Source organism: Mustelus asterias, chromosome 17 (assembly GCF_964213995.1).
Source record: "Mustelus asterias chromosome 17, sMusAst1.hap1.1, whole genome shotgun sequence".
NCBI classification, from domain to species: domain Eukaryota; kingdom Metazoa; phylum Chordata; class Chondrichthyes; order Carcharhiniformes; family Triakidae; genus Mustelus; species Mustelus asterias.
The window spans coordinates 16,447,068-16,469,882 of record NC_135817.1 but is presented as its reverse complement, the minus strand read 5'-3'; the positions used below and the strand labels follow the sequence as shown (position 1 = coordinate 16,469,882).

Here is a 22,815-nt window from a genome sequence, read left to right as displayed (position 1 = left end):
GTTGAGGTTGTTTTTGTTCATTGCATTTAGAACCACACAGGAGGCCAGTCGGCGAATCATGGCAGCTTTTCAAATGCTGCTGCATGGCACTCGGATCCCATTTCCCAACATCTTTTCTATTCTTTCTGTTCAAATCTTTTCTGGTACCCATGGAATAGCCATAACTCGCAGTCAGTTTGTGGGTTCAAATCCCACACCAGAAACTTCAATGTACAGGCTCACACTTTAGTGTGGTACTGAGGAAGTCCTGTCTTTAGCTCTGAGGGTTAATGGAATCCAGGCCAGTTAGTGAAGTCAAATCCAAGACATTGAGCTTTTCTTCAGAGAGTTTACTGTTCACTCTCACAGTTCTCCACATATCCAGTGTCCCAGCTGTCCCGTTTATAATCTTGAGCAAACAAATTGACAGCCTTTTATCGGGGCATCCTCTATAGAGAAAATGCTGGAAAATCCCAGCAGGTCCGGTAGCATCCGCAAGGAGAGAAAAGAGCTGATGCTCCAAGTCTAGACGATCCCCCTGTCAAAACTCAAAGCTCTTTCTCTCCTTACAGATGCTGCCATACCTGCTGAGAGTTTCCAGCATTTTCTCTTTTCCAGCATCCGCATTTATTTTCTTCTATCAATTGTTTAACTCACTGCCACTTCTCTTCCAGGAATGCCTACCCTTAAGAAGTACTGCTCTTCTCTCCGACAGGATTTCCGTATGCCTCTAAATATCTCCCACTTTCTATGCCTTTAGCTTTGAGAAAGGGTCATCTGGACTCAAAACATCAGCTCCCCTCTCTCCCCACAGATGCCGCCAGACCCGCCGAGATTCTCCAGCACCCTCTCCTTTGGTTTCAGATTCCAGCATCCACAGTAATTTGCTTTTATCCTCTATTTATACTCTTTTAAACCACAATTAACCAAAATAAACCAAATTGGCTGTGACAACTCCTCAAAGGGGCAACATCTGTTCATTTATGTGCAAAGTACTTCATTAAACAATGCCCTTTACCTGTGTATCTGGACAATGTAATTAACAAACTATCAACACTGGGTTCAATACTGAATCCCTCTGTACCAATCCTGAGGAGTCTCTTTCCCCATATGTCTTTAAACAAGTCGTAATGCAGGAGGATGGAGTTGAGCTACAAGACCTGCCACAGAGCAGCCTCAAAGGGCTGAATAGCCTCCTTCAGCTCCGTTCTCTCTCAAAAACACACTGGCCACGCATGTGGTGCCGGAACACAGCTAACATTGTACTGTTGTTTAAAAAGGGATTGAGAGTAATAAGTTAAAGCAGGCAGCCTAACCTCAGGCCAATTACTGGGAATATAATTCTGGGGCGGGATAAATCATTAGAAAAACATGGATTAATCAAGGACAGTCAGCACAGATTTAAGATAATGTCTGAGTAAGTTGATCGAATTCTTTGGGAGTTAACAAAAAAGTTTGATGCATTTGGTGTTATCGACATGAATTTTAGCAAAGCTTCTGATCAAGGTCCTCCATGGCAGATTGCTCATAAAAGTAAAATCATGTGGGATCCAAGACAGTGACAAGTTAGATCAAAAATTGGCTCAAAGGAAGAAGCGAAATTTCAATTTAAGAACATGACTCTCCCCTCCACCCCATTTCCATTTATTTTATTTCTCCCTTTCATCTCATTTATCCATTTTTATCACCGTTCCTTCTTTCTTCCATTTTTGCACTTCTCCATTTTTACTCTCCATCTTGCCACCCCTTTACAATCTGTACCTCTGCCAGTCACACATTCTGATCACTTAATGGACACTTTTAGCACCTTTCTCAGCTGCTTTCATCATCATTTACATTTCCTTTGTCCAATTAGGTGGATTGCCTATGCCAAATTGCCTTAGTAAGAAGTCTCACAACACCAGGTTAAAGTCCAACAGGTTTATTTGGTAGCAAAAGCCACTGGCTTTCGGAGCGCGCACTGCTCCTTCGTCAGGTGAGTGGGAGTTCTGTTCACAAACAGGGCATATAAAGACACAAACTCAATTTACAAAATAATGCTTGGAATGCAAGTCTTTACAGGTAATCAAGTCTCAAAGGTACAGACAATGTGAATGGAGAGAGCGTTAAGCACAGGTTAAAGAGATGTGTATTGTCTCCAAACAGGATAGTTAGTGAGATTTTGCAAGCCCAGGCAAGTCATGGGGGTTACAGATAGTGTAACATGAACCCAAGATCCCGGTTGAGGCCGTCCTCATGTGTATGGAACTTGGCTATCAGTCTCTGCTCAGCGACTCTGTGTGAAGGCCGCCTTGGAGAACACTTACCTGAAGATCAGAGGCCGAATGCCCGTGACCGCTGAAGTGTTCCCCAAACACTTCAGCGGTCACAGGCATTCGGCCTCTGATCTTCGGGTAAGCGTTCTCCAAGGCGGCCTTCACGACACACAGTGCAGAGTGTCTAGTGACGCCTGTGACTAGTGGTGTTCCGCAGGGCTCTGTATTGGGACCTCTGCTGTTTATGATTTATATAAACGATCTGGAAGAAGGTGTAACTGGGGTGATCACTAAGTTTGCAGACAACACGAAAATGGCTGGACTTGCAGATAGGGAGGAACATTGTCAGAGGCTACAGAAGGATATAGATAGGCTGGAAATTTGGGCAAAGAAATGGCAGATGGAGTTCAATTCAGATAAATGCGAAGTGATGCATTTTGGTAGAACTAACGTAGGGGGGAGCTATACGATAAATGGCAGAACCATAAAGGGTGTAGATACGCAGAGGGACCTGGGTGTGCAAGTCCACAGATCCTTGAAGGTGACGTCACAGATGGAGAAGGTAGTGAATAAGGCATATGGCATGCTTGCCTTTATAAGACGGGACATAGAGTATAAAAGTTGGGGTCTGATGTTGCAGTTGTATAGAACGTTGGTTCGGCCGCATTTGGAATACTGCATCCAGTTCTGGTCGCCACACTACCAGAAGGACGTGGAGGCTTTAGAGAGAGTGCAGAGGACGTTTACCAGGATGTTGCCTGGTATGGAGGGGCTTAGTTATGAGGAGAGATTGGGAAAATTGGGGTTGTTCTCACTGGAAAGACGGATGGTGAGGGGTGACCTAATAGAGGTGTGTGAAATTATGAAAGGCATAGATAGGGTGAACGCTGGGAAGCTTTTTCCCAGGTCGGTGGTGACGTTCACGAGGGGTCATAGGTTCAAGGTGAGCAGGGGGGGGGGGGGGGGGAGGAGGAGGTTTAACTCTGATATCAGAAGGACGTATTTTACACAGAGGGTGGTGGGGGCCTGGAATGCGCTGCCGGGCAAGGTGGTGGAGGCGGACACACTGGGAACGTTTAAGACTTATCTAGACAGCCACATGAACGGAGTGGGAATGGAGGGATACAAAAGAATGGTCTAGTTTGGACCAGGGAGCGGCGCGGGCTTGGAGGGCCGAAGGGCCTGTTCCTGTGCTGTATTTTCTTTGTTCTTTAACCTGTGCTTAACGCTCTCTCCACTCACATTGTCTGTACCTTTGAGACCTGATTACCTGTAAAGACTTGCATTCCAACCATTATTTTGTAAATTGAGTTTTTGTCTTTATATGCCCCGTTTGTGAACAGAACTCCCACTCTCCTGATGAAGGAGCAGCGAGCGCTCCGAAAGCTAGTGGCTTTTGCTACCAAATAAACCTGTTGGACTTTAACCTGGTGTTGTGAGACTTCTTACTGTGTTTATCCCAGTCCAACGCCAGCATCTCCACATCAAAATTGCCTTAGTGTCAGGGGCATTAGCAGGGAAAATACGTGGGGTTACAGGATAGGGTGTGGGTGGGACTATTGTCAGTGCAGACTCAATGGGCTGAATGGCCTCCTGCACTGTAGGGATTGTATGAATTACGACTTCCCCCCCCTCCCCCAATAGTATAAATAGCTTGAGCTGCTTTGCTCTGACGAAAGGTCATCTCGACTCAAAACATTGGCCCGAATATCTCTCCACAGATGCTGTCAGACCTACTGAGATTTTCCAGCATTTTCTGTATTTGAAGCAAAAAGTAATGGTCGATTATGATTGGAAGTGACAGCACTAGCTCCCTTTTTCTGGTTTATATCAGTGATTTGGACTTGAAAGTCTGGTGCATGATCTCAGATGAAACGAAAGTTGGCTATGCAGTTCGAAATGAAGCAGAAAGCTGTTGACTGCAGGAAGATGTCAAAGAACTGATCTGGTGGGTAGAACAGTTGCAGAGTTCAATCCACAGAAGGGGGAAAGCTAAATAAATCAAGGGAAATATACAATAAATGGGAAGATAATGAAGGGCAGAGGCAGCGACATAGTTGAGAGTGCATACCCACAGATCCCTGAAGGGAGCAGCACAGAGATCAGGTGATTGAGAATGCAAAGCAGATAGCTGCCTTTCTGAGCCGAGATTTAAAAGCTTGGAGATTTTGCTGGAACTGTAAGACATTGGTTAGACCAAAGCTCTGGAGTACTGCATGCACCACAACAAAAACTGTGGACCTAGACCAGACAGTATCCTGATTGTCAGAGGACATGTAACGTTTTCATGGTACTTTAATTGGCTTTTTGATTTGGAATAAAAAATAAAGTCCAATCAGAGTTCCCACATGAAGGACAAACCAGATCCAAGCTGACAAGACAACGATAGACATCCCATCTTGGGCTTGATCAAACAAGATCCAAGCTGTCGAGATGAGGCATTTTTTTTGTTTATATCCAATCCAATCAAAGTCCAATTCAAAGTCTCAACAAGTGAGACATTCCAGATCCAAGTTGACAAGACAAGCTGGCTGCTTCCTGTCCTGGGCCTGATCTACATGATCCAAGCTGATTGGAGCACGCATTGCACCGCCTCTGAGGCTTGGGTCTCATTTGCATCTTAGCCAAAAGGCCGAGATGCCGCTTTAAAAAAAATTGCTTCAAATTAAGCCTGAGTGTAACCACGGACAGGACAGCAAAACGACACGATCTGAACTGTCGAGACGAGGTATTAACACTCCCTCCCGGACTCGATCTGAGGCAAAAGGCGAAGGTGCCTTTAATACACAAACTATCATCACAAATGAGAACAGCCGGGACATTCAGTCACTGTGACGTGTTTCCTGTCACGCGGCAGTCGCTTCCGGCAACGTTTTTTCCGGCAAGATGGTTCCTCTTTCGGTGCTGTTGTTTCCGGTGGGGATTTGGTGCGCGCTTTCCCTGGGAGACTCGCTCTTAAAGGTGGGGACAGAGGGAGGAGCAGAGAGATAGAGTGATGTGGATAGAGAGAGAGAGAGAGAAAGCGCGGGGTCCCATCCCACCTCGACCCCAGCCCCCCACCCAACCACCTCCCCACCCAACCACCTCCCCCATACCCCCACCCGACCCCCCCCCATACCCCCACTCGACCCCCCCCCATACCCCCACTCGACCCCCCCCCATACCCCCACTCGACCCCCCCCCCATACCCCCACTCGACCCCCCCCCCATACCCCCACCCGACCCCCCCCATACCCCCACTCGACCCCCCCCCCCATACCCCCGCTCGATCCCCCCCATACCCCCACTCGACCCCCCCCCATACCCCCACTCGACCCCCCCCATACCCCCACTCGACCCCCCCCCCATAACCCCACTCGACCACCACCACCCCCCCATACCCCACCCCCACCCATGACCCCTGTCTCCCGTACCCTGACCCTTATCCATCCCGACTGCTGGCCCTCTTTACCTCTTCCCACCTGACCCCTAACCCCCTTGGATAGAACCATAGAAAATTACAGCTCAGAAACAGGCCTTTTGGCCCTTCTTGTCTGTACGGAACCATTTTTTGTCTAGTCCCACTGACCTGCACTTGGACCATATCCCTCCACACCCCTCTCATCCATGAACCCGTCCAAGTTTTTCTTAAATGTTAAAAGTGACTTTTAGCATTTAGCACTTTATCCGGCAGCTCATTCCACACTCCCACCACTCTCTGCGTGAAGAACCCCCCCTAATATTCCCTTTAAACTTTTCTCCTTTCACCCTTAACTCATGCCCTCTGGTTTTTTTCTCCCCTAGCCTCAGCGGAAAAAGCCTGCTTGCATTCACTCTATCTATACCCATCAAAATCTTATACACCTCTATCAAATCTCCCCTCAATCTTCTACGCTCCAGGGAATAAAGTCCCAACCTATTCAATCTCTCTGTAACTCAGCTTCTCAAGTCCCGGCAACATCCTTGTGAACCTTCTCTGCACTCTTTCAATCTTATTTACATCCTTCCTGTAACTAGATGACCAAAACTGTACACAATACTCCAAATTCGGCCTCACCAATGCCTTATATAACCTTGATGTGGAGATGCTGGCGTTGGACTGGGGTAAGCACAGTAAGAAGTCTCACAACACCAGGTTAAAGTCCAACAGGTTTATTTGGTAGCAAATACCATAAGCTTTCGGAGCAGAGCTCCTTCGTCAGATGGAGTGGATATCTGTTCTCAAACAGGGCACAGACACAGAAATCAAATTACAGAATACTGATTAGAATGCAAATCTCTACAGCCAGCCAGGTCTTAAATGTACAGACAATGTGGGTGGAGGGAGCATCCACCCACCCACCCACCCACATTGTCTGTACATTTGAGACCTGGCTGGCTGTAGAGATTTGCATTCTAATCAGTATTCTGTAATTTGATTTCTGTGTCTGTGCCCTGTTTGAGAACAGATATCCACTCCATCTGACGAAGGAGCTCTGCTCCGAAAGCTTATGGTATTTGCTACCAAATAAACCTGTTGGACTTTAACCTGGTGTTGTGAGACTTCTTACTGTTATATAACCTTACCATAACACTCCAACTTTTATACTCGATACTCCGATTTATAAAGGCCAATGTACCAAAGGCACTCTTTACGACCCTATCCACCTGTGACGTCACTTTTAGGGAATTCTGTACCTGTATTCCCAGATCCCTCTGTTCAACTGCACTCTTCAGAGTCCTACCATTTACCCTGACCTGACCTGACCTCTCCCCCCCTCCCCCCCCAGCCCCGACCCAGTGACCCCCTCAATCCTCCTGACCCCATCCCCAAGAACCTGTTCCCTGACCCCAACTCCCTTGCTCTATTTGAGTGACAAAGGGAGTTATTTGAAGCTTTTCTGGATGGGTTTGTTTGGAATGACATTTATCCCAGTCTTCCTGTGATTGTACAGTCATCTCCCAGTCACAAGGTTCGCTACGAGGAATGGCTGGCAAACTGTGGGATCAGCATTGCCCCCTTCCACGCACGGTGGCAGACAACCTTCTTCAATCGACTCTTCATGAAGCTGGGACGATGGAGGCCTCAGTTACTGTACATCTGGCAAGTTTGGTTTAAATCCACCTCTCACAATTAATGGCTTAGACTGGATTGCATCCAGAATCAGTTCATCATTAAGACGACCACTTATTGAGGTTCGATGTGTCAGCCTGAAGTGCTGTTTCTGCTCAATCTAACTATCGAGAGACATTGTGAGATGGGATACAGGCACAGGTAATGGAAGGTGATGGGCCAAGTGAGCATTTGAATAGTCAGCTGGGATGTGACAAGGGCATCAATTACAATTACTGCTGCAGCTGAAGAATCCTGGTTAGATCATAATTGGAGCATATGAACAGTTCTGGTGGTCTTATGGAGAGGGTGCAAAAATGATTTGCAGAGCTGATATCTGTATTGAGAGAAGCAGATTTGAAAGTTGATGGAGGCCAGGGCTCTTTTCCGCTGCAAGGTCGAGGAATGACCTGATACTTACGATCGCGCTGGTATTTATGATTACGCTGCCAGAGGATGCGGTGGAAGCAGGCACATTAGCAACATTTAAGAGGCATCTGTATGGGTATATGAATAGGGAGGAAATAAAGGGATATGGACCGAGTAAGAGCGGGAGTTTAGTTAGGGCATCATGATCGACGCAGGCTTGGAGGGCCGAAGGGCCTGTTCCTGTGCTGTACTTTTCTTTGCTCTTTGTATAACTATCCCTGAGAAGAGTTATAATGTGGATCACACCACCACGAGAGTAGTTAAGGTGAATGGAATAGATTAAGGGGAAGCTGGATAAGAAATAGAAGGATAAGTTGAACGGGTTCAACGAAGGATAGGAGGAGGCTTCTTTAGAGCAGAAACCTTAGTGTGGAGCAGCAGGGATGAATGAGCTGGTTCTGCACTGTATGCCTTGTGGGCTTCGATATGATTTGTTCCAGAGGAGCAGCTAGAGTGGTGGTTCAAGTGAGGAGAGCTAGTAGGTAAGAGGTATTTTTAACTTACTCTTTTTTTTGGAGTTTTTTTTCTCTAAGGCAGCCGGGAGTGTAAAACCGGAAGTAGGCCCCAGTGAATTTTTTGAGTCGGAGCAGGGGAGGCAGCGAGTGGAACACGAGACTGCGCGGGCGCCTGACGTCAGCCAGTAGCGCGCGTAAGGTTTAAAAAGCAGGCCACTCTATCCAGCGGGCAGCGTTGTGAGAGGGAGCAGAGTGGGACGGCTTTGGCTCAAACAGGCTTCAGCGTGAACAGGCAGAGGCGAGGGTAGGTTCCGGTAAGTTGTTTTTGTTTCTTCAGAGTAGAAAGAATGCCAGGCAGGATGTTGGAATGCTTCTCTTGCAGGATGTGGGAAGTCAGGGAGACCTCCGGTGTCCCTGACAACGACACCTGCAGGAGGTGCATCCAGCTGCAGCTCCTAACAAACCGTGTTAGGGAACTGGAGCAGGAGCTGGATGATCTCCGGATCATTCGGGAGAATGAGGAGTTTATAGATAGTAGCTTCAGGGAGGCAGTTACACCGAAGGCACAGAGCACAGGTAATTGGGTTACCGTCAAGTGAGGGAAAGGGCAGGCAGAGCAGGGTTCCCCTGTGGCCATTCCCCTCCACAACAGGTATACCGATTTGGATACTGTTGTGGGGGATGCTTTACCTGGGGCAAGCTGCGGCAGCCGGATCTCTGGCACGGAGTCTGGTTCTGCAGCACAGAAGGGAGGGTGGAAAAAGAGAGCGGTAGTGATAGGGGACTCGATAGTCAGAGGTACGGACAGGAGGTTCTGTGGTCGTGACAGAGACTCCCAGATGGTTTGTTTCCTCCCGGGTGCCAGGGTCAGGGATGTCTCTGATCGCGTGCACAGCATTCTGAAGTGGGAGGGTGATCAGCCAGATGTCATGGTACACATCGCTACCAATGACGTAGGAAGGAAGAGTGAGGAGGTCCTGAAGAGTGAGTATAGAGAGCTTGGTAGGAAGTTAAAAAGCAGGACCCCGAGGGTAGTAATCTCAGGATTGCTACCTGTGCCACGTGCCAGTGAGGGTAAGAGTAGGATGCTCGGGCGGATGAACACTTGGCTGAGGAACTGGTGTAGGGGGCAGGGTTTCAGATTTCTAGATCATTGGGACCTCTTCTGGGGCAGGTGGGACCTGTACAAGAGAGACGGGTTACACCTGAACTACAAGGGGACCAATATACTTGCAGGGAGGTTTGCGAGTGTTATTGGGGAGGGTTTAAACTAGATTTGCAGGGGGATGGGAACCAGAGTGCCAGAGCAGATAGTGGAGTGGGGGTGAAAATAAATGATGTTAGTAGTTCGTGCAAAATCACAAATGTTGATTGTGTGTGTGTGGTAATAATTGTGATTGTGTGTGGTGGTAATCTTCTGAGGTGTGTCTATTTCAATGCCAGGAGTATTGTGGGGAAGGCAGACGAGCTGGATGACACATGGAATTATGACATTATAGCCATTAGTGAAACTTGGCTACAGGAGGGGCAGGACTGGCAGCTCAATGTTCCAGGGTTCCGATGTTTCAGACGTGATAGAGGCAGAGGGATGAAGGGTGGGGGGTTGGCATTGCTAGTCAGGGAAAATGTTACAGCAGTGCTCAGGCAGGACAGATTAGAGGGCTTGTCTACCGAGGCCATATGGGTGGAGCTGAGAAACAGGAAAGGTATGACCACATTAATGGGGGTGTATTATAGACCACCCAATAGTCAGCGAGAATTGGAGGAGCAAATCTGCAGAGAGATAGCAGACAACTGCAAGAAACATAAAGTTGTGATAGTAGGGGATTTTAATTTTCCACATATAGATTGGGACTGGCATACTGTTAAAGGTCCAGACGGGTTAGAGTTTGTAAAATGTGTTCAGGAAAATTTTCTAAATCAATATATAGAGGTACCAACTAGAGAGGATGCAATATTAGATCTCCTATTAGGAAACAAGTTAGGACAAGTGACGGAAGTGTGTGTAGGGGAACACTTTGGTCCCAGTGATCATAACGCCATTAATTTCTACTTGATCATTGATAAAGATAGTTTTGGTCCTCGGGTTGAGGTTCTAAACTGGAAAAAGGCCAAATTTGAAAGAAATGAGAAAGGATCTAAAAAGCGTGGATTGGGACAGGCTGTTCTCTGGCAAGGATGTGATTGGTAAGTGGGAGGCCTTCAAAGGAGAAATTTTGAGAGTGCAGAGGTTGTATGTTTCTGTCAGGATTAAAGGCAAAGTGAATAAGAATAGTTTCTATGGATTTCAGCAAGGCATTTGATAAGGTGCCCCAAGCAAGGCTCGTTGAGAAAGTGAAGGGGCATGGGATACAAGGAGGCAAGCTGTGGGGGTTACTGATAATGTGACATAAATCCAACATCCCGGTTTAGGCCGTCCTCATGTGTGCGGAACTTGGCTATCAGTTTCTGCTCACAGTTATAGGTTATGGGTTATAGGTAAGCCTAGTAGGTAGGGACATGTTTGGCGCAACTTGTGGGCTGAAGGGCCCGTTTGTCCTGTAGCTTTTCTATGTTCCATGTTCTAAGGAACCTTGGTGTCTTGAGGCAAGGTCTTGGTGTCTCAGCAGAAATTGATAGCCAAGTTCCGCACACATGAGGACAGCCTAAACCGGGATGTTGGATTTATGTCACATTATCAGTAACCCCCACAGCTTGCCTCCTGGACTTGCAGAATTCCACTAGCTGTTCTGAGTGGAGACAATACACATCTCTTTAACCTGTGTTGAATGCTCCCTCCACCCACATTGTCTGTACATTTAAGATCTGGCTGGCTGTAGAGATTTGCATTCTAATCAGTATTCTGTAATTTGATTTCTGTGTCTGTTTGCACTGTTTGAGAACAGATATCCACCCCATCTGACGAAGGAGCTGTGCTCCGAAAGCTTATGGTATTTGCTACCAAATAAACCTGTTGGACTTTAACCTGGTGTTGTGAGACTTCTTACTGTGCTTACCCCAGTCCAACGCCGGCATCTCCACATCAATGGAAGAAGCCAGAGAGTGGTAGTGGAGGATTGCTTCTCTGAGTGGAGGCCTGTGACTAGTGGTGTGCCACAGGGATCAGTGCTGGGTCCATTGTTGTTTGTCATCTATATCAATGATCTGGATGATAATGTGGTAAATTGGATCAGCAAATTTGCTGATGATACAAAGATTGGAGGTGTAGTGGACAGTGAGGAAGGTTTTCAAAGCTTGCAGAGGGATTTGGACTAGCTAGAACAATGGCAGATGGAGCTTCTGCTGATAAACGTACAGCCAATTCCTTGATCGACCTATATTACTGTTTAGAAATATATGATGCTCGACAAATGAACTAATCTTCACTTTCAGGCAGATGGCCTACTTGAGGAAGGATATAAATGCATTAAGTTATTTAAGTTTATTTATTAGTTTCACAAGTAGGCTTACATTAACACTGCAATGAAGTTACTATGTGCCTGAACAGGCACCACACTCTGCCTGTTCGGGCACACTGAGGGAGCATTGAGCATGGTCAATGCACCTAACCAGCATGCCTTTCAGAGGAAACCGGAGCACCCAGAGGAAACCCACTCAGACACATGGGGAACTTGCAAACTCTGCACAAACAGTGACCCAAGCTGGGAATTGAGCCTGGGTCCCTGGCACTGTGAGGCAGCCGTGCTAACCACTGTGCTGCCATGCTAACCACTGTGCCGCCGTGCTAACCACTGTGCCACCATGCCGCCCCAAAATTTGAAACGGAATGAGAAAAAGAAAAGCATAATCGGCAGGCTCAGAGGCAGTTTGTAGAGGCGGTTTTGAGTAGGTTCATTAGATTATTCCAGGGATGAAGGACTTGTCTTATGAAAAGAGATTAGAGCCATAGAGGTTTACAGCATGGAAACAGGCCCTTCGGCCCAACTTGTCCATGCTGCCCTTTTTTTTAAACCCCTAAGCAAATCCCAATTGTCCGCATTTGGCCCATATCCCTCTATACCCATCTTATCCATGTAACTATTTAAATGCTTTTTAAAAGACAAAATTGTACCCGCCTCTACTACTATCCCTGGCAGCTTGTTCCAGGCACTCACCACCCTCTGTGTGAAACAATTGCCCCTCTGGACACTTTTGTATCTCTCCCCTTAAACCTATGGACGGCATGGTAGCACTCCCCTTAAAACACGGTATCTCTCGGTAGTACTCCCCTTAAACACTGTATCTCTCCCCTTAAACCTATTGGGCGGCATGGTAGCACAGTGGTTAGCACTGCTGCTTCACAGTTCCAGGCACCTGGGTTCGATTCCCGGCTTGGGTCACTGTCTGTGTGGAGTTTGCACATTCTCCTCGTGTCTGCGTGGGTTTCCTCCGGGTGCTCTGGTTTCCTCCCACAGCCCAAAGATGTGCAGGTTAGGTTGATTGGCCATGCTAAAATTGTCCCTTCGTGTCTTGATGTGTAGGTTAGAGGGATTAGCGAGTAAATGTGTAGGGGTATGGGGGTAGGGCCTGGTTGGGATTGTGGTCGGTGCAGACTCGATGGGCCGAATGGCCTCCTTCTGCACTGTAGGGTTTCTATGGTTCTATGCCCTCTCGTTTTAGTCTCCCCCAGCTTTGGGAAAATATATTGACTATCGAGCTGATCTATGCCCCTCATTATCTTATAGACCTCTATAAGATCACCCCTCAGCCTCCTACGCTCCAGGGAAAGAAGTCCCAGTCTATCCAGCCTCTCCTTATAACTCAAACCATCAAGTTCCGGTAGCATCCTAGTAAATCTTTTCTGCACTCTTTCTAGTTTAATAATATCCTTTCTATAATCGGGTGACCAGAACTGCACACAGTATTCCAAGTGTGGCTTTACCAATGTCTTGTACAATTTCAACAAGACGTCCCAATTCCTGTATTCAATGTTCTGACCGATGAAACCAAGCATGCCGAATGCCGCCTTCACCACTCTGTCCACCTGTGACTCCACTTTCAAGGAACTATGAACATGTACCCCTAGATCTCTTTGTTCTGTAACTTTCCCCAATGCTCTACCATTAACTGAGTAAGTCCTGCCCTGGTTCAATCTACCAAAATGCATCACCTTGCATTTGTCTAAATTAAACTCCATTTGCCATTCGTCAGCCCACTGGCCCAATTGATCAAGATCCCGTTGCAATCGGAGATAACTTTCTTCACTGTCCACTATGCCACGAATCTTGATGTCATCTGCAAACTTACTAACCATGCCTCCTGTATTTACATCCAAATCATTAATATAAATGACGAATAACAATGGACCCAGCACTGATCCCTGGGGCACACCGTTGGTCACAGGCCTCCAGTTTGAAAAACGCCCTCTACAACCACCCTCTGGCCTCTGTCAAATAAACCTGTTGGACTTTAACGTGGTGTTGTTAAACTTCTTACTGTGTTTACCCCAGTCCAACACCGGCATCTCCACACTCTGTCAAGAAGCCAATTTTGTATCCATTTAGATACCTCACCCTGGATCCCGTGAGATTTAACCTTGTGCAACAACCTACCAAAGGCCTTGCTAAAGTCCATGTAGACAACATCAACTGCACTGCCCTCATCTACCACCTTGGTTACCCCTTCACAAAACTCAATCAAATTTGTGAGACATGATTTTCCACTCAAAGCCATGCTGACTGTCCCTAATCAGTCCTCGCATCTCTAAATGCCTGTAGATCCTGTGTCTCAAAACACCTTCCAACAACTTATCCACCACAGATGTGAGGCTCACTGGCGTGTAGTTCCCAGGCCTTTCCATGCAGCCCTTTTTAAGTAAGGGCACAACATTTGCCACTCTCCAATCTTTAGGCATCTCACCTGTGACTATCGATGGTTCAAATATCTCGGCGAGGGGATCCGCAATTTCCTCCCTAGCCTCCCACAATGTCCTGGGATACACTTCATTGTTGATGCGTTTTAAGACTTCCAGCACCACCTTCTCTGTAATATGTACATTTCTCAAGACATCACTATTTATTTCCTCAAGTTCCCTAACATCCATGCTTTTTTCAATAGTAAATACTGATGAGAAATATTTATTTAGGATCTCGCCCATCTCTTATGGATCCACACACACTCACATGACCTTGTTGATCCTTAAGAGACCCTACTGTCTCCCTTGTTACTCTTTTGCCCTTTATGTATTTGCAAAAGCTCTTTGGATTCTCCTTTGCCTTATCATTGAGCAGATTAGGCCTATACTCACGACAGTGTAGAAGAATGAGAGGAGATCTAATTGAGGTATATAAGATGCTAAAGACAGGGTAGATGTAGACTGAATGTTTCCCCTTGTTGGACATTCTAGAATGAGAGGTCATTGTTTTAGGCTAAGGGGTGGCAGATTTAAAACGGAAATGAGGAGGAATTACTCCACTCAAAGGGTCATGAATCTGTGGAATTCTCTATCCCAGAGTGTAGTGGATGGCGGAGCACTAAACAAATGAGGAGATAATTAGGTTTCTAATTAATAATGGATGAAGGGTTATGTGGAAAGGGCAGGAAGGTGTAATTGAGGCCGAGATGAGATCAGTCATGATTGTATTGAATGGCAGAGCAGGCTCAAGGGGCTGAATGGCCTACTCCTGCTCCTACTTGAAGAGCAGAGGAGTCTCCCAATATTTCTCGATCAGCCCACTTTGGACAATCTGCTCATTTATCTCCCTGCTGTTTATGGGGGTTTGCAGTCTGCAAATTGGTTGCAAAGTTTCCTAGTGCAAGGGTGCATTTCTGAATGGAGGGCTGTGACAAGTGGTGTTCCTCAGGGATCAGTGCTGGGACCTTTGCTGTTTGTAATATATATAAATGATTTGGAGGGAAATGTAACTGGATTGATTAGTAAGTTTGCGGACGCCACAAAGGTTGGTGGACTTGCAGATAGTGATGAGGACCATCAGAGGATACAGCAGGATATAGATCAGTTGGAGATTTGGGCAGAGAGATGGCAGATGCAGTTTAATCCGGACAAATGTGAGGTAATGCATTTTGGAAGGTCTAATACAGATAGGGAATATACAGTAAATGGCAGAACCCCTAAGAGTACTGATAGGCAGAGGGATCTGGGTGTGCAGGTACACAGGTCACTGAAAGTGGCAATACAGGTGGAGAAGGTAGTCAAGAAGGCATACACCATGCTTGCCTTCATCGGCCGGGGTATTGAGTTTAATAATTGGCAAGTCATGTTGGCGCTTTATCGAACCTTAGTGAGGCCGCACTTGGAATATAATGTTCAATTCTGGTTGCCACACTACCAGAAGGATATGGAGGCTTTGGAGAGTGTACAGAAAAGATTTACCAGGATGTTGCCTGGTATGGAGGGCATTAGCTATGAGGAGAGGTTCGAGAAACTTGGTTTGTTCTCACTGGAACGACAGAGGTTGAGGGGAGACCTGATAGAAGTTTACAAGATTGAGAGGCATGGACAGAGTGGATCGCCTGAAGCTTTTTCCCAGGGTGGAAGAGTCAATTACTAGGGGGCATAGGTTTAAGGTGCAAGGGGCAAGGTTTAAAGTAGATGTATGAGGCAGATTTTTTTATACAGAGTAGTGGGTGCCAGGAACTCGTTGCCGGGGAAGGTAGTGGGAGCGAATACTGTAGTGACTTTTAAGGAATGTCTTGACAAGTACATGAATAGGATGGGAATAGAGGGATATAGTCCCCAGAAGGGTAGGGGGTTTTAGTTAAGTCGGGCAGCATGTTCGGTGCAGGCTTGGAGGGCCGAAGGGCCTGTTCCTGTGCTGTAATTTTCTTCTTTGTACATTATATCATTGACTATATTTTTAAAAAAGTTTAATCAGCTGTAAAGCACTTTTGCATGTCCTGAAGGTGTGAAAGGTGCCATATAAATGCAAGTTTTTTCTTTATCTAATGATCCTCAGCATGTTGTGAGTGAAGTAATTGGATCACAAATTGACTTTGCAGGTTCAGTCTGGGAATGGCCTTTGGCATCGTCTCTATGTTTGTTTCAATGATGCTCTTGGCCAAAACATTCTCGCAGACGTTGGCCCTGATGACAGCAGAGGGCCCTACACCTGAGAATGAACGCATCCTCCAAGTTGTGGTAAGTGGCCTTAACCCAGAAGGAAACAGACTTGAGAAGTTGGAGCTTTTCCCATTGGAGTTTTGAAATCTGCAGACTGTAAAAGGGTTTTGATAGGGCCAATAGTGGTGGTTTGTTTGCACTGGATAATGAGAGGGTACAGATTTCAGATGAGAAGATAAGGATTGATGAGGTTAGAAAATATAGATTTTGTGCCGGAGGACAGAGTTGTACCTCAGCAGCAGAATAATACATGGTGTCTGATATGATAGAATGGTAGAAGGAGGTCATTGTGTAGATGCCAGATCCCTGCCAGAGCAATATAGTCGCACTCCCTGTCCTTTCCCCATAACTCTGTTAACATTTTCTCTTCAGGTGTGTATGGGTGGAGTTTGAGGAGGCAGTGTCATAATTTGGGGTCGTGGCACAGTGGTATTGTCATTTGACTAGGCATGCAGTGACCCAGGGTACTTCTCTGGAAACCTGGGTTCAAATCCCTTCATGGCAGATGGAGGAATTAAAAACTTAGGGAAGGAAATTTGCTGTCTTTAACCGGTCTGGCCTACATGTGACTGCAGATCCACATGCATGTTGGTGACTCTTTAACGCCCTCTGAAATGGCCATGCAAGCCACTCAGTTCATAGAATCCCTACAGTGCAGGAGGAGACCATTCGGCCATCGAGCCTGCACCGACAACAATCCCACCCAGGCTCTACCCCGAAACCCCACGTATTTACCCCATTAATCCCCCTGACACTAGGGGGCAATTTAACATGGCCAAGCAACCTAACCCGCACATCTTTGGAATTGTATTCAACCTCTACACAAATGGAACAAAAAGGAATGAAACTGGACAGACCATCCGGCATCGACCTGGGCACTGGAAACAACAACGGCAAAACCAGCCCAGTCGACCCTGCCGAGTCCTCCTTACTAACATATGGGAGCTTGTGCCAAAATTGGGAGAGCTGTTTCACAGACAACAGCCTGACATAAAAGTAAAATACTGCAGATGCTGGAATCTGAAACCAAAACAAAAAATGGTAGAAAATCCCAGCAGGTCTGTCTGTGGAGTGAGAAGAGAGCGAACGTTTCAGGTCTGGATGACCCTTTTTCAGGGCTAAGAGCAAAGAAAATCAGAAAGGAGGGGTGGGCGGGGGGGGGAGCTGTAATAGGACAAAGAACATAAATGAGAATAACGAAGTCGGGGTGGGGGGGGGAGACGAGGAGCGGGAATGGAGAAGTGGAAAAATGGAAGCTTAAAAAAAAGGTGCAAGGATAAAGCCAGCAATTACAAGCCAATTAGCCAACCTCAGTGGTGAGCAACTTTTTGGAAACAAATATTCGGAACAAGATTAATAGTCACATGGACACATGTGAGTTAATTAAGAAAAACCATCAGAGATTTATTGAGGACAAATCATGTGTAACTAACCTTAATTTTTTTTGATGAGACAAGAGAGGGATTTAGAATCTGCAATGACTTAAATGAGACCCATGAGGTTGGGCTCTTGGAGTATGAGCTCCCTGATTGAGGTCCCCTAAGTTAATTTGATTTTGTTTATTTGGTTGCACACCAAAAGAGTTCTCTGATTGAGGTCATTATTGCCTGCCCAATCAAGGAGCCTCACCTGTATCAGGTCTACTGGCACTCTGCATTCTGACTTTGCACCAAAGCGCACTCGGAGTGGAGCTGAGTTTGTAAATAAAGGGAACCTGTGAAGGGACATTGGCCTCTGAGAAGTTATTTTAGAATCGTAGAATACGTACAGTTCCGAAGAGGCCACTCGGCCCATGAAATCTGCACCGACTCTCTGATAGAGTATCTTACCCAGGCCTTTTCCCCCACACTATCCCTGTAGCCCCACACATTTACCATGGCTAATCCACCTAACCTGCCCATCTTTAGACACTAAGGGACAATTTAGCATGGCCAATGCACCTAATCTGCACGTCATTGGACTGCGGGTGGAAACCGGAACAGCCAGAGGAAACCCACGCAGAGGCGTGGAGAACGTACAAACTCCACACAGTCACCCAAGGCCAGAATTGAACCCGGGTCCCTGGCGCCGTGAGGCAGCAGTGCTAACCACTGTGCCACCATGTCACCCTTTCAAAGAGGATCTGATAAAATGCTGCATAACATACTTGTTAGCAATTTCATAGAATAGAAGCAGCAACATGAATGTAAAATTGGCTGAGCGACTGGATACAGAGAGTAGAATCATAGAATCCCTACAGTGCAGAAGGAGGCCATTCGGCCCATTGAACCTGCACCGACAACAATCCCACCCAGGCCCTATCCCCATAAACCCATGTATTTACGCGGCTTGGAGGGCCGAAGGGCCAATTCTTGTGCTGTAATTTTCTTTGTTCTTAATCCCCTTAACACTAAGGGGCAATTTGGCATGGCCAGTCCACCTAACCTGCACATCTTGGGATTACAAGCCGTGGGAGGAAACCAGAGCACCTGGAGGAAACCCATGCAGATATGGGGAGAACGTGCAAACTCCACATTGACAGTGACCCAAGGTCAGAATTGAACTGTGAGGTAGCAGTGCTAACCACTGTGGCACCATGCCACCCCATGTAGTGGTGAATAGCTTCTCACTGAAAGTTTTACAGTGCTGTTCTCTAAAGTTGCTATCAGGATCCCTACATTTCCAGATTGCATATTAATGACTTAGACTTGGAGATGACACAAAGCTTGGAAGTATTGTGAATTACGAGAAGGATAATGTAGTACGGACTAAAAACAACAGATTCAGCTTTCCTAATATTTGATCGGAGGTTTCCAGCAGCAGATGAGCTGAGAAAAAGTCCAGCACAGTTAGAGATGGAAATCGATGCCCCTAGTGATGGTGCGAATACGAGATTGGAAATTAATCTCGGGGTCAAATATCAATTCAAGGTTACACACAGACCAGTTTAATGTCAGACTGTTACCATGGTAACAGGTGGAATGAGTAACATGGGAATGGAGTTTGGAGTGAGGACTGAAAACAATGGCTTCAATCTTCCCAATATTTGACTTGAGGAAATGTCTGCTCATCCCGTACTGGATATGGATTGGAGAAGCAGTTGATAATGTAACAGCAGTGCAGGAGTGAAGAGAGATGGAGCAGGGGGTCGTCAGTGAAAACTAACCTGTACCTTCACGGGATGTCACCCCAGGGGCAGCATGTAGATGTGGAATAGGAGCGGGTGAAGGATCGATACCTCTGATATTCCACAGGGAACGGGGCGGGAACAGGAAGAGATTCTCTATGATTATCTTTTATTTGCTTTTATTAAAAGGGGGGTTGGAGTTTAAGAGCCGTGGGGTTATGCTGCAACTGTACAGGACATTGGTGAGACCACGTTTGGAATATTGTGTGCAGTTCTGGTCATCTCACTATAAGAAGGATGTGGAAGCGCTGGAAGGAGTGCAGAGGAGATTTACCAGGATGCTGCCTGGTTTGGAGGGTAGGTCTTATGAGGAAAGGTTGAGGGAGCTAGGGCTGTTCTCTCTGGAGCGGAGGAGGCTGAGGGGAGACTTAATAGAGGTTTATAAAATGATGAAGGGGATAGATAGAGTGAACGTTCAAAGACTATTTCATCGGGTGGATGGAGCTATTACAAGGGGGCATAACTATAGGGTTCGTGGTAGGAGATATAGGAAGGATATCTTAGAACAGTACAGCACAGAACAGGCCCTTCGGCCCACGATGATATCAGAGGTAGGTTCTTTACGCAGAGAGTGGTTGGGGTGTGGAATGGACTGCCTGCAGTGATAGTGGAGTCAAACACTTTATCATCATAGAAACCCTACAGTGCAGAAGGAGGCCATTCGGCCCATCGAGTCTGCACCGACCACAATCCCACCCCCACATATTTACCCGCTAATCCCTCTAACCTACACATCCCAGGACTCTAAGGGGCAATTTTTAACCTGGCCAATCAACCTAACCCGCACATCTTTGGACTGTGGGAGGAAACCGGAGCACCCGGTGGAAACCCACGCAGACACGAGGAGAATGTGCAATCTCCACACACAGTGACCCAAGCCAGGAATCGAACCCGGGACCCTGGAGCTGTGAAGCAGCAGTGCTAACCACTGTGCTACCGTGCCGCCCCTTTAGGAACATTTAAGCGGTTATTGGATAGGCACATGGAGCACACCAGGATGATAGGGAGTGGGATAGCTTGATCTTGGTTTCAGATAAAGCTCGGCACAACATCGTGGGCCGAAGGGCCTGTTCTGTGCTGTACTGTTCTATGTTCTATGTTCTATCTATGATTCGCTATGATTAGATAGATAAGAGTGGAAGCAGGTGAGAGCAGTCCCACCCAGCTGGACGATGGTGGAGAGGATGTTGGAGGAGGATGGTGTGGTCAAACCGTGTGAAAAGCTGTAGACAGCTTGAAGGACGGGGAGGGAAAATTTCCCTTTGTCACGGTCATCCACAGGATATCACTTGTAATTTTAAGAGTTAGGGCCATGGCAGAAAACCTGATTGACGTGGGGGATGGGGAAGGTTGTTTAAACACGGAGTTCCGGGAAAGATGGAATTTAGGAAGTGATGAGATGTTCAAGGACTTTGTAACTGAAAGGGAGGTTGGAGATGGGATGGTAGTTTGCAATGTTTGTGGGGACAAAAGTTGTTTTCTTGAGGAGGAGGTGATGACGGCGGATTTAAAGGAAAGACTCAGAGAAAGAACAGTTTCTAATATCTGTTAATATGACGACCGGGAGGGGATGTTTGGTGGTGGTATAATAGGAATAGAGTCAAAGGAACAGGAGGTGGGTCTCATGCAGAGAGGGCAGGAAGGGTGGCAGGACTCAGGAAAGAAGTGAGTTCAGAGCTGGGCAGGGTGAAGGTTTCTTGGCGGTTTGACTAAGAGAGCCATTGGAAGGTAGGGACTCAAAGAATAAATAAAGAATAAAAGAAAGAACAAAGAAAATTACAGCACAGGAACAGGCCCTTCGGCCCTCCAAGCCTGCACCGACCATGCTGCCTGACTGAACTAAAGCTCCCTACCCTTCCGGGGACCATATCCCTCTATTCTCATCCTAAAGAACAAAGAAAATCTTTGTGACAAAGCTGCTCACATTTAATATTGGGGGTGACGGGCACTTAAGCCACACAATCATTTTCGACTTCCATTGCCTGGAGCATTTGCTTTATTTAAGGTTACAATAATCTGCCCATCGTGTAGCCGTCACTTCATGGGCTTCATGTGAAATCTCTAATTACTCCCTGTATTCAGTCTCCTTAACTTGCACGCAATTCCTGGTACCAGTGCAGCTAGTTAATTGTGTCCAAAGCCTCGGAATAGGGAATGTGATGTTAATTGTGGCAATAACTATTACTCCTGTTAACATTAACAGGTGCCTGGTGTGAACCTGCCAATCAGTCAGATGGTATATTTCTTCTCTGCGATTCTGATCAGTGGTGTCATCCATGAAATAGGCCATGGGGTGGCTGCTGTCAGGTACAGTCATTATTCTGTTCATGCCCATTCTTTCTGTTAAGATAGAGTTGTGTGAAGTGGCTTGTTCCGTTCCACTCTGAACTTCAGAGGTTGTTTGGTTTTTGTGTTTTTTGCTCTCTTACTCCAGAGAACGCTATGAAGTAATGGAAGAATTTGCAGGCTGATTAACAATCTCATAGGCGATGATGTGACATGAAAGCTCCTTCCGTGGATGTGATAATCTTTATTTCAGCCACTAGGATAGTTAGTCCTCTACTTGGGAATGGCTTTCTGGGCTCCCAGGATCCAGGCATGGGGTGGGAGAGATGGCACTTGCACCCACCAGACATCAGCATCTCGCAAGTTTTGAAACCGGAATTGGGAGCTGGTCTCTACTTGGAAGGAGTGTCTACTGCTGATTTCAACGCACTCCTTTTTGAGCCAGAGATGAATCAAAGGCTTGGCAGGAGCTCTTTGAAGTGCAGTGCCGCCATGTCAGAATGAGGTTGTTAAGAACAAAGAACAGTGCAGCACAGGAAACAGGCCCTTCGGCCCTCCAAGCCTGTGCCGCTCCTTGGTCCAACGAGACCATTCGTTTGTATCCCTCCATTCCCAGGCTGCTCATGTGACTGACTATCCGGGTAAGTCTTAAATTATGTCAGCATGTCTGCCTCCACCACCCTACTTGGCAGCGCATTCCAGGCCCCCACCACCCTCTGTGTAAAAAACATCCCTCTAATATCTGAGTTATACTTCGCCCCTCTCACCTTGAGCCCGTGACCCCTCGTGATTGTCACATCTGATTTGGGAAAAAGCTTCCCACCGTTCACCCCTATCTATCCCCTTCATAATCTTGTACACCTCTATTAGATCTCCCCTCATTCTCCGTCTTTCCATGGAGAACAACCCCAGTTTACCCAATCTCTCCTCATAGCTACGACCCTCCATACCAGGCAACATCCTGGTAAGCTTTCTCTGCACTCTCTCTAACGCCTCCACGTACGCCCTTCTGGTAGTGCGGCGACCAGAACTGGATGCAGTACTCCAAATGTGGCCTAACCAGCGTTCTATACGGCTGCATCATCAGACTCCAGCTTTTATACTCTATACCCCGT

At 46.8% G+C, this 22,815-nt stretch overlaps 1 protein-coding gene across 1 annotated transcript in view; it reads left to right on the top strand.

The window, feature by feature from the left end:
* The first annotated feature begins 5,091 nt into the window (after positions 1-5,091).
* mbtps2 (membrane-bound transcription factor peptidase, site 2) overlaps positions 5,092-22,815 on the top strand; it is a 67,411-nt gene continuing 49,687 nt past the window's right edge. The window contains exons 1-4 of the mRNA XM_078232323.1: positions 5,092-5,195; positions 7,148-7,296; positions 16,128-16,266; positions 21,618-21,721. Of these exons, the coding sequence (XP_078088449.1) occupies positions 5,121-5,195; positions 7,148-7,296; positions 16,128-16,266; positions 21,618-21,721 (467 nt within the window). The 5' untranslated portion in view covers positions 5,092-5,120. The remainder of the gene's footprint in view (positions 5,196-7,147; positions 7,297-16,127; positions 16,267-21,617; positions 21,722-22,815) is intronic.